General features: G+C 32.4%; 1 protein-coding gene across 1 annotated transcript; it reads left to right on the top strand.

Annotated features, from left to right (window-relative positions):
• The first annotated feature begins 4,810 nt into the window (after positions 1-4,810).
• Positions 4,811-5,326, top strand: LOC131009939 (uncharacterized). Its single transcript, XM_057937338.1, has one exon. The coding sequence runs from the start codon at positions 4,811-4,813 to the stop codon at positions 5,324-5,326; it is 516 nt and encodes a 171-aa protein (XP_057793321.1).
• The last annotated feature ends 11,998 nt before the right edge of the window (positions 5,327-17,324 follow it).

The following is a 17,324-nucleotide window of genomic DNA, read 5'->3' as shown; positions in this document are numbered from 1 at the left end:
ATCTTTTGTTAACTCACTTGCCTAATATTCTGCAGGCAAAGTGTCGGATTGATGCGGAGATAATTGGACCAAATATCTTTGTAGTTCATTTTGATTCGGTGGACGATAAAAAACAAGCTTTGTTAGGGGGGCCTTGGCACTTTTTCCAGGATTTATTATTGTTTGCGGAGATTGAGGGTTTTCAAAATCCTTCAGAGGTGAAGTTCGAGGAGTTTACGGGATGGATTCAATGTCATAATTTACCTGTGGCCTGCATGCATCCCGAGGTGATAAGGAAGATTGGGGAAGGCATTGGTCGGGTGGAAGAGGTTGATATGAATGCAGGAGGGAGGTGTCTTGGACGCTATGCTAGGGTTAGGGTTTCATGGGCTTTAGATAAACCCATGCAGCGATGCGTGAGACTGTTACCCAATGGAGAGAGGGAGGGTGCGATTATTTTGCTCCTATATGAGAAGTTACCAAACTTCTGTTTTAAGTGTGGGAAAATTGGGCATTTATTAAGGTTTTGTGATTCTTCTTTGGAGGCTACGGGACAACTGAAGTATGGTACTTGGTTAATGGCTCCAAAAACTAATGAGATCCGAAGAAAGCAGTCGAATGGTGACAAAACAAAAGCTGATTCAGTTGAATCACGTCCTTCAAAGGCGAACAAAGATCTGGTTTTGCGATCCTCACAGCAGAATGAGGGGGAGAGTTCGTCGAGAGGCCTACAGGAGGATCTAGCCACAAAAGATACTGTTCCCAAAACTACTAACATGGAAGAGGATAATATTATTGTGACCGATAGGGTTCTGAAGGGGGTTGGTGAGGGAGGTGAGGAGGGGCGAGTGGAGCAAATGGAGGAGGAGGAGGTCAGGAGACAAGACCGTTCTCACCAGAAAGTGGGTTCATGGAAGAGGATAGCTCGTGTTTCGGGTTGGGGGGCGGAGGGGAGAGGTCGTAGGGGAGGGAGAGGAGGTAAAGGTTGGCATGGGGAGAATGGGAGGAAAACTGATGGGAGAGTCTCCTCTGGGAACGAGGGAGTGAGGAGTGGGGAAGAGGGAGAGAGGGAGTTAGCTGGGAAGGATTCAGATGAGGAGGTTTTCTCAAGCACCTCTAAGAAAAGGCCGGGGAGTGCCGTGGGTGATGCGGACGCGGACTCTCCAATTCGAAAGATCCCGCGTCATGAAACGGAGAATACTTTAGAGTTGGCAATAACGGCGGAGGCTGCCTCGCAGCCCCGCCGAGCCCAATGAATGCGGTAATTTGGAATGCTCGAGGCTTGGGCACTCCTCGTGCATTCCATAACCTTTGCCAGCTAGTTGTTGGCGTGTCTCCAAGCATACTTTTCATTTCAGAGGCTAAAGTATGTGCGGCTAAATGTGTTAATTGGAAGGCGATTCTGGAGTTTGAGGGACATTTTGTGGTTAATCCGGTGGGTGCGAGTGGGGGTCTGATGTTGTTCTGGAAGAAGGATTGTGATGTGAATATTCGGAGTTATTCAAAGGGCCACATTGATTGTTGGGTTAAGCATGAAAGTACTGGATTTCGTTTTATAGGTTTCTACGGAAATCCAGAAGCGACTAAATGTCAGCAGTCTTGGGAACTTCTTAAAAGACTGGCGGATATTGGTGATGCTTCGCTCCCCTGGATTGTTGGAGGTGACTTCAATGAGATTATGAAACAAGAAGAGAAGATAGGAGGGAATCAAAAATCGTGGTCGTGTTTACATAATTTTCGAGCAGCGACTGAGGCTAGTGGTCTAAAGGTCATTGAAAATGATGCTCGGTTCACTTGGTTTAATCAAAGAGAGGGGGAGGCGGCTATTTTTGAATTGTTGGATAGGTTTTTGATCAATGAATCGGCACTTTTGGCTGTAGGAGTTTGTGAGGCGAATGTGTTAGATTCTTATGGCTCGGATCATAGAGCGGTTAGGGTGAGGTTGGAGAAACAGGAGACGAGTATTTCCACCGGGGGATATAAAAGATTTCACTTTGAGCAGAAATGGATGTTGGCGGAGAATTTCAACGCCGATATTTTATTGAATTGGCGGGGTTTTGGTGGAGTTTCTGTGTCAAAGCGTCTTGCTTTGTGTCAACAATATCTCAAAAAATGGGTGGATTCCGAGTATAAGAATCCTACTAAAACCCTCGAGGAGTTAAGGAAGAGACGGATTAAGTTGCTTAATCAGTGTGGAGACAAAGATGTTGGACAGGAATTACATGAGATTAATGTTAAAATCGAAAGGATCTCGGAAGCAGAGGAAATCCATTGGAAGCAGAGGTCGAGAGTTAATTGGTTAGGCCTGGGGGACAGGAATACGAAGTACTTTCAAAATTTTGCCTCAGAAAGAAAGAGGAAAAATAGAATTGAGGGCCTGGTTGATTCGATGGGTGTGGTGCAGAATAAAGATGAGCATAAGGCGATCATTATTCAGCAATATTTCAGGGAACTCTTCCATTCAGATAATCCTCGGGCTGAGGATTTCTCGGCGATCACTGGCTGTGTCAAGAGAAGATTCCAACAAACGGAAGTAGCTATCCTTGAGGAACCTTATACTAAGGAGGAAGTTCGGAAAGCTATTTTTCAAATGAACCCGAATAAAGCTCCTGGTCCTGACGGGTTTCCACCTATTTTTTTCCAAAAATATTGGGGCGAGATTGGAGGAGTCATAACTAAGGAGGTCTTGGGAATTCTTAACGGGGATGATAGTATTAAGGAGTGGAACAAAAGTTTGATTGTTCTGATTCCGAAAGTTAAGAAGCCGAAGCAGGTGAATGAATTCCGGCCTATTAGTTTATGCAACACCACTTACAAAATTGTGACAAAAGTGGTGGCTAATCGGTTGCGAAGAGTACTGGGAAAGGTTATTGACGACAATCAAAGTGCTTTCGTTCCTGAGCGGCTGATCACTGACAATATCTTAGTGGGATATGAATGCATGCATTGGCTCAAAAATCAAAAGAATGGGAAAAGTGGATTCGCGGCAGCAAAACTTGATATGAGGAAAGCATATGATAGAGTCGAATGGGGCTTTATTAAAGCTATGATGAAGGTGATGGGTTTTCCTAGCAGACTTTTGCGGGTGGTGATGGATTGTATCACTTCGGTGGAATTTGCTTTTGCGGTGAATGGAAAAGTGTTTGGTTCTCTGATTCCTACGAGGGGAATTCGTCAAGGATGCCCTTTATCGCCGTTTTTATTTGTTATTTGTGCGCAAGGGCTGTCCTCGATTCTTCATGAGTATGCGGAAAGGAAAGCTATTGAGGGATTACGAGTTGCTAAGGCTAGTCCGGCTATAAGCCATCTCTTTTTTGCGGACGATAGCCTTTTATTCTTTAGAGCTACTGCTGGCGGGGTGGCTGCTGTTTGGGATGCTTTGGATATTTACTCTGTAGCTTCGGGGCAACTGATAAACAAAGACAAATCTGCTGTTTCCTTTAGTCCATGTACTCAGGTGAGGGATAGGGAGATTGTGGTGAATACTTTGGGTATTTGCCAGACCCAAGGTCATTCTGTTTATCTTGGTCTCCCTACTATGGTGATGAAGCAAAAGAGGATCCAATTTGACTATTTACGGGAAAGGGTTTGCAAGAAGCTTGGATCTTGGAAGAATAAACACTTCTCTATGGGCGGCAGAGAAGTTCTCCTTAAGTCAATCATTCAAGCGATACCAACTTATACCATGAATTGTTTTAAGGTTCCTATGGCAGTGTGTAGGGATATGGAGAAGGCTAGTGCTAATTTCTGGTGGGGAATGACTGATAAAGGCCCAAATATGCATTGGACAAAGTGGCAGACTCTATGCTCCCTGAAATCGAAAGGTGGGATGGGCTTTCGAGATTTGGTCAAGTTTAATAAGGCCCTTTTAGCAAAACAGGTGTGGCGTCTGATCAAGTTCCCTAATTCGCTTGTTGCAAGAGTGCTTAAGGGTCGTTATTATAAGAACGGGGACGTGTTGAATGCAAGCTGCCCCCCTGCGGCCTCTTACTCTTGGCGATCGATTTTGTGGGGGGGAGAATTGTTGAGACGTGGTGTGAGATGGAGAATTGGAAATGGGCGAAATGTGCGAGCTTTTAAGGACGCTTGGATTCCCAATGGGGGAGACGGTACAGCAGCTGATGGAGTTGTGAAAGATGAAAATATTATGGTGGCTGATTTCATTGATCAAAATAAAAGGTGGAATGAGGAGCAGTTGAAGGAGAATTTTCTTCCACATGAGGTACATAGTATTATTTCTATTGATCTGCAAAGAAGAGATGAAGATGACAGATTTTGGATTCATGATGAGAAAGGGAGATATACTGTCAAATCTGGATATCTTTTAGAGAATGATTGTTTCATGCCGAAGGCTAACACGACGTCTGAAATGGAGGAGGAATGGTGGAAGTGTGTTTGGAAACTCTTTATTCCACCTAAGATCAAGGTTTTTGCATGGAGATTTATGAAGAACCTACTGCCTACTGCTATAAATTTGAAGAATCACCATATCCCCATTAATGGAATTTGTTTCTGGTGTAATCGGGACTGGGGAGTGACAACTCATTCTATTATTTACTGTGAGTCCGTGCGTGATGACTGGAAGAGGACCAAATGGTGGTCGTGGTTGAGAGGTCGAGAATGTATCGATAGTGAGACTCTTTGCCGAGATTTCTTGGATGTTTTTGGTGTTGGGGATTTGGAGTTTTTTGTTACTTTCTTATGGTGGAGCTGGAAGAACCAATGTGATGTTAAACATGGAAATAAAGCTGATGGACCGATGGAGCTCATTGAAGGTGGTGAGAATTTTCTGAATATGTTTTAGGAAGCAAGCTGGAGATCGAAGGCGCCGATGTCGGTATTGCCGAAGGAGGGAGATAAGAGGTGGATTCCACCGTGCCGGGGTATCTTCCGGTTAGACGTGGATGTCTCTATCCATGCGAATGGGAATTTGGTTGGAGCAGGGTTTCTGGTTCGAGATCATGAAAGAACGGTGTTAGCGGCGGCTGCGAGACGCATTGGACGAACGGAGACCACTCTTATGGGTGAATTACACTCGATCTTGCTGGGTGTGGGTTTTTGCATGGAACAAGATTTTTGCCCTCTTGAGGTCTTCACTGATTCACTCTTGGCGGTGCATGTTTTGAGTGAGAAGACGAGGGGGATTGATTCTCTTTGCGACGACCTTTATGATGCTTTTATTTCTGCAAAGGAGAAGATAGTGCTTGATTTTAAACATGTTCGTAGGGAAGCTAATAGAGCGGCCCATTTCTTGGCTAATTTAGCCGTGTGTGTTCCTGATGCAATGATCTGGAGATCTGATTTTCCATCATCTCTCTTAGATATTGTTCATCGCGATTTGAATTAATAAAAGGTCTCTGGTTGGTCTCAAAAAAAAAAAAAAAAATATCCCCACCGATATTATATTTCTCATGAAGAGTAAAATTATAGTATGTTAAAATCCAAAATAGACATGATACTAGGGATGTCAATCGGGCCAGCTCACTCGGGTTCGGGCCAACCCATTCGGTTTCGGGTTATTTTCGGTTCGGGCTAGTCGGTTTTTTTTATTTTTCGGGCTAAAATTTTTCGACCCTAACCCTAACCCACTCGGTTTCGGGCTGGCCCGTTCGGGCCCGCAAGTTTTACAATATTTTTATATGTTTTTTTATATATAAGATAATCATATTCTTTTAATTAAAATATGTCGTATTTTTTAAATCAAGACATTTCGCTATATTTTAGATACAAAAATTAGTATTTTTTTAACATAAGTTTACATATTATCTAACTTTAATTTCGTTTTTATAAAAATTGTATATAGATTTAATATAAATAACTATCTTTATTTGACTTTTATATCATAGATGTTTGTTATTAACTGGGAAAAAATCAAAACATATTCTACAAGCATCCAAATGTTATTATTGAATTAAAAAGTAAAGTATTAAAATTTAAAAATCAATTATTAAGAATGTGTTCGGTTAATCGGGCCAACCCACTCGGTTTTCGGGCCAACCCTATCGGGCTCGGGCTATTTTCGGTTCGGGCCATTCGGGCTAAATTTTTTTCGGGCTAAAAATTTTCAGCCCTAACCCACCTTTTTTATCGGTCTATTCGGGTCGACCCATCGGTTTCGGGCTTTTTTGACATCCCTACATGATACTAATAAAAAATGAGCCGTGCACACAAATATGACTATACTAATCACAAACGTGAGCAATCACACAACCTTAAGCAAATAAGGTTAAGTTTTTTTTTTTTTTTTATCTTTTTTTCTTTGTTTTTGTTCTTTTCAATTTTGGGCTAATTTACATCGTCCTTCACGTTGGGCCCCTACGGATTTAAGGAGGCAGTGCCTATCATTTTTGTTCAAAAATTGAATTATTTAGTGTTCTCGTCTTCAAATTTCAATTTTTAATTAAGTTTCACAAAATACGAATTAAGAAAATTGAAAACGACACATAAAATCCGTACTGACTTTTGATGACCCAACCGACACTCCCGCCACCGCTACCAAATCTAACACCACTCCCTCAATTTCTCATCTCATTATCTCCCCATTTTATCGCCCCTCTAAATTAAGAGATATTTATTCCACCCCTCAAATAACTTTATAATGAAAATACGTTGTAATTAGTATTGAGAGTGATAGAAATGTGAAAAATAAGGGTAATTGACATATTGTTAGTGGTGAAGTATAGTCCAAAAATAGAAAGAGAATTTTTTTTGTGAACGTTCCGAAAGAAAAGAAATTTAGAAAGTTTTATTATGGGCAGAGGAAGTATTTAAATTTTGGAAGATTTACACATTCACCTAGTATCAAAATTTAAAATTTACTAAAGATTTTGAAATTAAGTTCATTATTTGGGATAATTATCTTTTCAAGGTGTCAATTTTGATCGTTGGACGTCTAAAATTACAATTCGACTGCATTAATTCTCGAACTCATCATGGACTGCACCGTTAAATGAATTGATTCCTTAATATTTTTGGTATTTGTTCGTATAGAGTAATTTTTGGTATTTGTTCGTATAGAGTAATAACTCTATCAAATATTTCATACAAGTCTTTGTTATATTTCATGTTTTACTATAAATTGTTTTGGACTTTGCCTTTTCACTCTTCCCCTTTAATTATGTGCTGTATAATATCACGAGTCATAATACTGTATAGCTGTATAATATTAGTTATCAACTATTGCATTATCCCACTCGCACGTCAACCATCGGAATTATCTTATTATACATGCTAATATGCTATGTTTATTTCATAAAGTAAATTTAGATGGAAAGGATACATTCATGTACAATGGGGGTAGGTGAAGGTAAATAATTGAGGGGAAAAAAGGTTTGAACATTGAAATCTGAAAATGATCATTTTTCCAGATGACAAAGTATATAATTTCCATATTATCTATGCTGGAAAGTGAAAAGGAAAATTATATATTAATTGGAAATTTAACATAATCATCTGAGATTCATTTGTATTTATTAAATTATACGTGCCCAAATCTTGCGTTTGGATGTATGCTAATCATGTTGTTTCAATTGACTAATTAACTATATATATTAATTATTTCTTATATAGGATTTAAGATTTGATTTTGGTAAGAAAAAGAAAATTAAGATTTAATTTCGCGGTGAAGACGGCCGCACCAGACACTAGCTAGAGTACGTGTCTCATCATTATATATTTTGGTAAAAAAATAATATAAAAAAAATATTTTATAACCTTAGCATCGTACATTATGTCATATGATTAAAGAAGCATCGGTGATATTTAATTTGGGAGTATCTCAATGTGGTTAGTAGATGAGAGGGCATGAAATTAGTCATTTCGATTTAATGAGTACTACAAGTTTGCAGTTAGACTTATATAGTGATAAGTTGTACAAAGGGCTTTAATTATATGCATTCTTAATTAAGTTCTTTAATGGGGAAAAAGGATAAAATAGATTAGGCACGTTAGAAGATATACAGTTGAGTTCTAACAGTGGCGTCGATCGATAAATGAAAGTGATTTAGGTAATAAGTGAATAATGAGAAAATGATATCTCTTTTCCATTTTGTTATGATTAGGAGTATTTAAAATGGAACAAGTATGGTTTTTTTTTTTTTTTTTTCATAAATATACTCTTTATCCTCGCTTGTAAGATGCAAAATTCACACAGGTGTGTGCGTGTGTTGGCCAAACGGTAAAGGGTTAATGCCTAAAGCCAAAAGTCTTGGGTTCGAGTCCCCTGTGGCGCGACCTTTTAATTTCTTTATTTAATATTATAAATTTATCAAAAAAAATATTTAAAAAAAATCACGCAGGCGAAAATTTGGCAATTATTTTATTTCTCATAAACTTAATTAATTAATTATGCATCAAATAATTAATTTTTAATCACTTCTCTAAGTCATTAATTATCATCGTCGTGTTTGCACGCATAAAATGCAACTACTCCACGACTTCATAAGTGGAATATATAAAGAGCTGTTTAATTAATTTCTAAATGTAGCTAGTATAAAAAAACATTAGGAATTACTCGCTATTATAGTTGAGTCGTTGACGTTATTTAATTAAAGCCATTGTCATTTTTAATGCTGTGCTGTCTTAGGGGATAGAGTATAGTCTTAGAGGGTGTTCGGCTAAGCTTATTTTAAAAAGCTTATAAGCTCTTGGAGCTTATAAGATGTTTCAAGAGCTTATAAGATGTAATTTTTAAGAGCTTATAAGTTGTCAAAGTGTTTGGATAATTGAGCTTATAATCTAGAGAGAGAATTTTTTGTTACAGAGAGAGAAAATCGAAGAAAAATGAACTTGAATGATATATAATGAAAATAATAAATTATAGCTGAAAAATATTTATAAAATGATTGTTGCATATGAGATTATAAAAAAATAAGTTGAGGTAGAGTTAGGAGCTTATTTTGCCAAACACTTTGGAGGAGCTTATAAGCTCCTAAACAACTTATAAGCTCAGCCAAACACCCTCTTAATTGGTAGTGACGACGCAAGTAACTACTGTATTAGTTCACATATAGTATATGATTTTATTTTAATTGAAAATTACGAGTTCAAATTTTAATTTGTAATTATTTTAGATGAATCACCAATTAAACATGCAGAGCAAACAATAGATCAGTACGGTACGATTATTAGTTGTATATATATATGTAGTAACATTCACAAAAATATTCATTGTGTGCCATTCATGTTTCCTTTCTTTATTTTTTTCACTTGTGTGTGTGTGTAGCAGTGCAATATTAATGAGCTAACAATATATATACATGCAATGTATGCTGCTGAAGAGAGTTTCCTGATTTGGAGTGATGTGTTCATGTATGAATTACGATGGAGGTCGAGGTCCCCTCACCTGCACCGTATAATTACTTTTTGTGCCAAGAGCTTCTATTTTGGTATCAATACATATGTCATACATCATAGGAGTAATTTATAACACTAATAAAATAAAATATCATGTAATTGAGAGATTCAATATATACTTAATTCAAGAACGTGTAATATATAGTTAGACACGAGAGAATTAATAAAGCTATATATAAAAATAACGAAACCTAAACTATCCTGACATGTACAAATTTGAAATTTAAGAATTGGGTCTAGTCAAAATCTCTTTGATAAAAATTCAATAGGAAAAACACTAGAGTAGAAAAAAAATATATCTGTGTAAAGAACAGTTCATAAGAAGAAAAAAAAAAAGTCATCCTTGAAAGCTAAATCTAGGGGTGGCACGGTACGATATACCTTATTAAATCGACCATACCTTATACCTTACTTTTATCTCCGGTATGGAGAAAATTCATACCTTTACCTACGGTATACCTTAGTTCGGTATACCTTAAGTACGGTATGGAAAATATACAAAACCTTTACCGTACCTTTATTTCGGTATACCTTACCGAATTTCGGTATACCGTACTTTCACGGTATACCGCACTTTAACAGTATACCAAAATAATCGGTATTATCAAAATCGAAAAAATTCAATTGGTATACCGTACTTTATATTCGCATACTTGTATACATTCATGTAATATATAGTAAATTATATAAATGTTATAAGTTACATATAATTTATATGTTAGAAGTAATATTATTTATAATATAATACTAATATTATAACTATGCTATTATATGTGTAACTATTATAAGTTAGATGTATAATTTATTGTAAAACAATAATTTTAGTCATATATTATAACTATACTATAATATCAAAATAAATAATTTTATTTTATTGTATAACTTATACTATATACTATATTTTATTTGTTTTTGTATCATTTGATGATATTTATAAATTTATAAGTTATATAGTATATACTATATACTATATAGATGTTATAAGTTATATGAGATTTATAAGTTAGATGTAATCTAAGTTATAATATAATATCAATATTAATTATAGCTATGTTATTATATATATAGATGTTACACGTCAGATGTATAATTTATTGTAGAACAATAATCTTAGTTATATAATATAGAATATTATATTATAACTGTGTTATGATATCAATATAAATAATTCAGTTATAGTAAATTATATAACTTACATACTATATTATATTTTATTCACTTTTATATCATTTGATGATATTTATATTCGCATACTTGTATGCATTCATGTAATATATAGTAAATTATATAGATGTTATAAGTTACTTATAATTTATATGTTAGACGTAATATTATTTATAATATAATACTAATATTATAACTATGCTATTATATATGTAACTATTATAAGTTAGATGTATAATCTATTGTAAAACAATAATTTTAGTTATATATTATAACTATAATATAATATCAAAATAAACAATTTTATTTTATTGTATGACTTATACTATATACTATATTTTATTTATTTTTGTATCATTTGATGATATTTATAAATTCATGTACAATTGTATATATTCACATAATATAGATTATATACATCATTTTATAAAATTTATAAATATTTTTAAAAATATAAACATAAAAATAAATATTATATATTTTAAAACTATAGATTTTGATACGATATATACCGTGATTTTCGGTATACCAATACATACGGACAACTGCGGTATATCAGAATAAGGTATTGTACTTTATTACCGGTATATACCGAATATTAAGGTATACCGGAATAAGGTATGATACCGCATCACCGTTATATGCAGTTATATTCGGTATACCAGTAATACGGTATCATACCGTATTTCGGTATATACCTTTAATACGGTATTTATTGATTTTTTCGGTATATACTGCAGTATCGGTATACCCCGGTATTTGGAAAATCCATACCTTTACCTTACCGTAAATCTTCGGTACGGTATCATACCTTACCAAAAAAACCGGTATACCTTAAATTCGGTATTTTGAGGTATTTTACGGTACGGTATGGCCGGTATACCGAGTTTTCAGTATATTTTTCTAGCCCTAGCTAAATCGATGCAATGAAAAAAAATTCAATGGAACCAAGTCGTAAGTTAGACATGACACATGAGCATAATAATAATAATAATAATAATAATAATAGTAATAATAATAAATGATATAAATAATATAAAATAGAATCAAAAGAAAATATATAATTTTTAACAAAAAAAGTCAAAGAGAGAGGGCAAGAAAATAATTTAATTTGAAACTTCTAACTTCGACATCTTTCTTATCTTAAATATATTTTCTATATGATATAAATCGTATTAAAGTTCTTGTCGTAATATTTATTCTGATAAGTAGATTGAATATTTTATTATAGCTAAATTGCATGATTTAAAATATATATAAAAAAAAACCCGGCAATTTAATCCCGTAAAAGTGTGTTCAAATGTGGGTTTAATAACTACAGTAAAATTTAAAAAAAAACTAAAATTTTTAATTTTAAATTTTAATTTTTTTTTTTACGAAAAAGAACTCATTTCATTTTTTGAACTATCACATCATACATTCTCTCTTATATTTAACTATAAACCGTATCTTTATTCTATAATTTTTTGTACTAATATTATATATTTATTCTCTTTACATTAACTTTAACAAAATTAATAAAATATATATTCATTTTCAAATGAGACTCTTTTTCGTGCACGGATGGAGTATACTTTCTTCATAACCTAAAATTATGTTTTCGTATACATGTATCACATATTTTGACACGTAACTATACACTTCATATTTTTATATATAGAGAAAAATACATATACTAATATTTATAACATGCCCACCACTTTCTATGTATAATTACGAAGACGACCACCGTGCATGTTTTTTAGGTAGAGAATGAGACAACTTTTGTACAAATGTTTGATGGACCATCAAAAAATCACACAATAATTAAAGACAAGGTGGGAAGAAAATATTTATTGGCAATAAAAAGAAAAGGTAAAAAAAAAACTACAAATGTGCACTTTAATTAGTACATTTTGCAATTAAGCCGAAAGCTTTTAATTGCAACGGTTTCAGATAAAAATTTGGTACGATCGCATGTATCGTGCAGACAAAAATAAAATTTCGTAATCATAATTAAAATTTAATTTATACGAATTCATTGTGCATCTAGGTACATATGCGTGTATGGTTAAGGATGTTAATTCATTTTGAAACTCTTGGCCTGACCTAATTAGATCGAAAATTTGAGAGGATTATAGATAAAAAAAAATTCAATCCGAATAGCCTGTAACTAAATAGTCTGACATTCGATATCGTTTATCCAAAAATAATCCGAACGCTATAGAACTGATTCGAAAATAATGTGTTTGCTTGATTATATAAAAATTTTCTCGTTATTTATTTTTCAATTTCATTACTTTATTTCTGAAAATTAGTATAATAAGACTTTTTTTTTTCAAAAATTTGTAAAATATATTTTGATTCAATATTAGAAATTGAATATTATAGAGTTATTATACTCATCATTTCACTTCTTTATATTTTTAATTCAAACTTAACATAAAACATAAGGATGTAAAAATTAAAAAATTATAATTATTTAATAAAAATTATTGTATCTTTATATCTCTAAGAGTTGTATATTACTCCCTCTGTCCACGAAAAAGTGCCCTACTTACCCCTTTTTTTTTTTCCACGAAAAAGTGCCCTGTTTACCTTTTTGGACATTCATACCCTTTACTTTTCAATTTATTTACAACTTATGTCATTAATAAATCCACACTTTTATTTAATCTATGCAATTAACCCACACAATTAATCCCATTTATTTATTTATTTTCTTAATTTTCAGTTTATTTATTTATTTTCTTAATTTTCAGTTTATTTATTTAATTATAATCTGAATTTCAAGTTTATTTATTTATTTATTTTTGAATTTTTAGTTTATTTATTTCCAGTTTATTTATTTATTTATTTCCAGTTTATTTATTTATTTTCTGAATTTTCAGTTTATTTATTTATTTCCAGTTTATTTATTTTCCATTTTATTTATATATTTATTTTCTAAATTTTCAGTTTATTTATTTATTTATTTTCTGAATTTCAAGTTTATTTATTTATTTATTTTTGAATTTTCAGTTTATTTATTTTCCAGTTTATTTACTTATTTAGTTATTTATTTCCAGTTTATTTATTTATTTTCTCAATTTTCAGTTTATTTATTTATTTATTTTCGAATTTTTTGTTTATTTATTTCCATTTTATTTATTTATTTATTTCCATTTTATTTATTTATTTATTTATTTATTTTCTGAATTTTCAGTTTATTTATTTATTTCCAGTTTATTTATTTTCCATTTTATTTATATATTTATTTTCTGAATTTTCAGTTTATTTATTTATTTATTTTCTGAATTTCAAGTTTATTTATTTATTTATTTATTTTTGAATTTTTAGTTTTTTTATTTTCCAGTTTATTTACTTATTTATTTATTTATTTCCAGTTTATTTATTTATTTTCTCAATTTTCAGTTTATTTATTTATTTATTTTCGAATTTTTAGTTTATTTATTTCCATTTTATTTATTTATTTATTTATTTCCAGTTTATTTATTTATTTTCTGAATTTTCAGTTTATTTATTTATTTATTTATTTATTTCCAGTTTATTTATTTTCCATTTTATTTATATATTTATTTTCTGAATTTTCAGTTTATTTATTTATTTATTTTCTGAATTTCAAGTTTATTTATTTATTTATTTTTGAATTTTCAGTTTATTTATTTTCCAGTTTATTTACTTATTTATTTATTTATTTCCAGTTTATTTATTTATTTTCTCAATTTTCAGTTTATTTATTTATTTATTTTCGAATTTTTAGTTTATTTATTTCTATTTTATTTATTTATTTCCAGTTTATTTATTTATTTTCTAAATTTTCAGTTTATTTATTTATTTCCAGTTTATTTATTTTCCATTTTTTATATATTTATTTTCTGAATTTTCAGTTTATTTATTTTCCATTTTATTTATATATTTATTTTCTGAATTTTCACCTAATAAAATAATGCCAAATAGTTAGTGCAAGATTAGTAAAAGTAACCACAATACATTAACACTACCCTTTTAGTCTTTTACACCACCTTTACACCACCTTTTTCAGCTTTCTTAAAACCCGTGCCAGCACCCAAATGGGGCACTTTTTCGTGGACGGAGGGAGTACTAGTTATTAGTAAGTCGATGTTGATATGTCTTTTATTTATGCATGTATTTGTCTGTTATAAATATAATATTGTCAAAAGAAATATATTAATTAATTTTTTTAAATAAATTTTCGAGTTCGATAGGCTAATTTGAAATTTCAATATTTAAAATATTTTAATTTAATTTTTATAATTCAATTAATTTCATTTTAATATTTCTGACAATTCAAGAGAATTGGCTCGAAATCTGGTGAATTGACCCGATTGACATCCACACCCGTGAGCAGGGGAAGAGATGATTAGCGTATCGTGAGGTGAGATATGAGGAGAAATTGTCGGTTCGGTATCTTTGAGGCGACAGAGACTGAGACAATAATGGGTTTTGGCGATACTGAGGTTTGTTGTACTGTCATCTGGTACCGCCACGTAGCGCCCCATTCCCCGCTTGATCTTTGACACGCTGCCAAAAACTTAATTCTTGTGGGCTCCTTCTTAGCTGGCTCTCATTTATTGGCTCTTTTGCCCTCTTTCTTGATTCAATTCTACTTGCCCAGAGCTATTATCCGCCACGGACGACCACATGCATCCACCACTCTCTAACCAATCACCGATACCTCACTCCTATTCTACTGCTCTTATCCACTGTAAAACTCTGATGATACAAGTGCAGCATGTTGATCACATGTTTTTCTTTTCATCAATAAATTTTGAGATTCCAATCATTTTAAGACTTAACATTTATTAATTGAGGTTTTTTATAAAAGAAAAAGTAAAAAAATCCCTTGAGAGCACAAAACGCAGACTAAGGGCACGAAACTCGAAAAGAGATCGTTAAACAAAGAAACCTGAAGACACTAACGATCCCATAAATCAGGATAGTCGTCCATCTCATCTGACCAACGTCTATGAACTATATTATTCATTGCATTCATGCTATCACTATTGCTATAATCAACAACAAAGTTCCTCGGCTTGTAGCCCATATCCTCCGCATTCCTGAGGCGACCTTTTATGCTACCTTCTGGAACTGCTTGCATCGGCTCACTTCCCATGCCCTTTCCCGTGCCCTTTGGGCGGCCACGTCCCCGCTTGGTCGTCTTGTCCGAGAGTAATTGCATTCTCTGACTAACCTGCTCCTCTAACCGACTAATGCGACTAGTAATATTGTCCGGGCCAAGAGTTGACAAATCCTTGTTACCTTCATGCGAAACACCCCCGCTTTTGTCCAAAGTTTGGTCACGTTCGAGAGCAACAGTTGTGTCGTCAATAAGCGGTGTGTTCAAACCCGTGCCATCCGGAGTCTCCATCTCCAAAGTTTCCTCCACATCCGAGTCCTCCTCGTTAATGACCAAGTCACTATCTTTAATCAATTTTAAGACTTAACATATCTATCATATTTTGATAATAATATATATATATATATATATACTATATATTTGGAAAATGTAAAATATCAAGAGAGTACAAATCTCAATTCTTTATCTTTAGTTCAATCTTTCTTTTATATCGAAAGTTTAAATGATTATTGAAATTCTACGTATAGTATGAAAACTCTTAATTATTACGAGAACGGATGGTAATTTTCAATCATTCAATCGTCAATATTTACGATAAATGCATCTATTTAATGGATGAATACAATATCTAAATTTGAACAAATAAAGAGCGAAAATTCCATTTTTTTTTCAAATATATTTTATTTCACAACAAATACAAAAAAAAAATCACAACAAATACAATAAATTTATATATCCAATGCAATATTATCATGTTTTCACAAAAAAAATTGTACGTAATTCACAGTAACCAACGCTGATATATCTTTGTGTGTGTGTGTGTTATATGATTGAATAAACTGTTTGTAACACATGAATAGTCATAATTCAGTTAATTGGTGAAATTTTTCGTCACCTCTATTATTTAAATCCAAATTTGAATAATTATTCGTGTTTTACAAGCAACTTATTTAACCTATATATTGATTTATTCATATTCATTCTCATTTTTATTGGATAATTTCTCTATATATAATTAATATATATTATGTGAAATTTCGTTGTATATATGATGTGAAATTGGTTTGCGCTTTAATAATGAACACCGTCATTTAACATTTACATAAAAAAGCATAACAATTTGAAGAGTGTTTATTGTTTTTTATTGTTAAGGGTTTTTTTTTTTCAAAAACTTGTATCATGAAAAAAAAAATGTAATTTTTATATAAATTACACTATCTATGAGATTTCGACAATCAACTAGAATTTTTTATACAATATAATTCAACACAGTTTAAAATTAAATTTAATAAATTAATCCGATATTAATATTATCAAAATGTGATTTAGGTTTCATAATCAATCCGAACTTAGGGTGTAAACATATAATTTTCCTCAAATATATATAATAAGATTATTTGTTATCGATGTTATCTTTTTACTCGAAACAAGAGATATTCGCTACAAGATATGGAATCTTAATGGGTTGTTGGTTTTTTCCTTTTCCCCGTATATATATATTTTAATAAAATTTTAATTCAGCGTTACAAGATTAAAATAAACATTTAAGGTGATCATCACCAGTCACCACTATGCCACTATGTATGAATTATGATGTTGCCAAAAACGTCTCTTATTGCAGTAGTCAAACTTTTAAATGACCATAATTAATTATGGTGCGAAGCAAGTCCATTCGTTTCTATTAAAAGTTAGTGAGCAATTAATCGCAATTGTGTCAATCTCTAAGCGGTCAACTTTACACCCTATC

This window comes from Salvia miltiorrhiza, chromosome 2, assembly GCF_028751815.1.
Source record: "Salvia miltiorrhiza cultivar Shanhuang (shh) chromosome 2, IMPLAD_Smil_shh, whole genome shotgun sequence".
NCBI classification, from domain to species: Eukaryota; Viridiplantae; Streptophyta; class Magnoliopsida; order Lamiales; family Lamiaceae; genus Salvia; species Salvia miltiorrhiza.
Note: the sequence above shows the minus strand (reverse complement) of the source record. Positions and strands in the feature narration are given on the sequence as shown.